We start from the raw sequence: 1560 nt of genomic DNA on the forward strand, positions 1-1560 counted from the left end.
TTAGCATGAGGGCACCAGGAGGTACACATTGGCAATGAGAACACGGAAATGCAGGGCCACATTCTGGCCAAACCGGTATGTGAGGGAGGACAAAAGACCAGGGATGTAAAAGGCTAAGATGGCACAGAGGTGGGAGACACAGGTCCCAAATGTCTTGAGCTGGGCATCCTTTGTGAGGAGACTGAAGATGGCCCTGAGTATGTGAATATAAGACATGGCAATAAAAAACATATCCAGATCATTCCCACAGAACAGCACAAACAGGCCATAATAACTATTGACACGGATGTCGGCGCAGGCCAGTGTCACCACATAGATGTGCTCGCAGTGCGTGTGGGGGATAAAGTTGGTTCTGCAGTATGGCCAGCGCCTCACCAGGAAGGGAAAGGGCAGTACGAGCATGCCGCCGCGCAGCACCACGGCCAGGCCAATCTTGGCAACCAAAGGGTTTGTCAGGATGGTGGAATGTCTCAGGGGGTCACAGATGGCCACATAGCGATCCAAGGCCATGGCCACGAAGATCCCAGACTCCATCACTGTGAAGCAGTGAATGAAGTACATCTGAGTGAGGCAAGCACTGAAATTGATCTCCCTGGAATTGAACCAGAAGATACTCAGCATTTTGGGCAGGGTGCACATGGACAGAACCAGGTCGGTGACAGACAGCATGCAGAGGAAATAGTACATGGGAACATGGAGACTAGCCTCCATCTTCACGATAAACAGGATGGTGAAGTTCCCCAAGATGGCTATGATGTACATGGCGCAGAAGGGGATGGAGAGCCAGATGTGGGCTGCCTCCAGGCCAGGAATGCCCAGCAGGATGAAGGTGGAGGCGTTGGTGAAGTCGGTTGTGTTGGAATCTGACATGGAGCAAGGGAGACCGTGTCCAAATCTGAAGCAGAATGATGTCTTCTGCATATACTGTACTCTCCCGTGACTTCCTGTATGTGCCCAGGATCTAGGGTGACAGTCGCAGTGCAAATGCCTGGGTGGAGAGACAATGTTAATATGAGACACTACATGCACTACTGGAGGCTGTTCTCATGGGTGAAGCAGATTTGTCACTCTTCACACACTGAAAAATGACACTTTCTTTATTCAGATAAATGAATTATGAACAACTGACCCTACTAATGCCAATTCCATATTGGATGGTGCTCCATGCGTCAGTAATTCGTAAACGTTGTTGCGTGGGAAACGTTAATAGGCTGCAACAGGAAACACAAGAGTGGATACTGCTGATCTCGGTTCAGTGGCAAAGTGAAGGCAGCAATGGGGGCAGGGGGCATGGAAACAATATATAACAAGTGGGTAAAAGGGCAAATAGATAGCAAACAATACAGTCAGACGTTATGAAAATGTGATGTGAAAGACATCAGGAAAAAATCCATGCTTGGCAGGGCTACAGATAACAAAAAGGAGGCTACTAAGTATATTAAGATAATACGAACAACAAAAGAATTCCTAACAAAGGTTTAGGCCAATTCCTAGACAGAGAACGGATACTTGTTAATGCTGCCGAAAAAGTAGATGTGTTCAAGAAATATTTTTCTTCTG

General features: G+C 47.6%; 1 protein-coding gene across 1 annotated transcript; it reads right to left on the minus strand.

Annotated features, from left to right (window-relative positions):
• Positions 1-921, minus strand: LOC141994905 (olfactory receptor 52E2-like). The gene has a single exon (XM_074965446.1). It carries the CDS (start codon positions 919-921, stop codon positions 1-3), a length of 921 nt encoding a protein of 306 aa, XP_074821547.1.
• Between the last annotated feature and the right edge of the window lie 639 nt (positions 922-1560).

Source organism: Natator depressus, chromosome 1 (assembly GCF_965152275.1).
Source record: "Natator depressus isolate rNatDep1 chromosome 1, rNatDep2.hap1, whole genome shotgun sequence".
Classification (NCBI taxonomy): Eukaryota; Metazoa; Chordata; order Testudines; family Cheloniidae; genus Natator; species Natator depressus.

Excerpts from the sequence above, each read along its gene's own strand:
- LOC141994905 (XM_074965446.1), bottom strand. The coding sequence starts at position 921 with ATGCAGAAGACATCATTCTGCTTCAGATTTGGACACGGTCTCCCTTGC.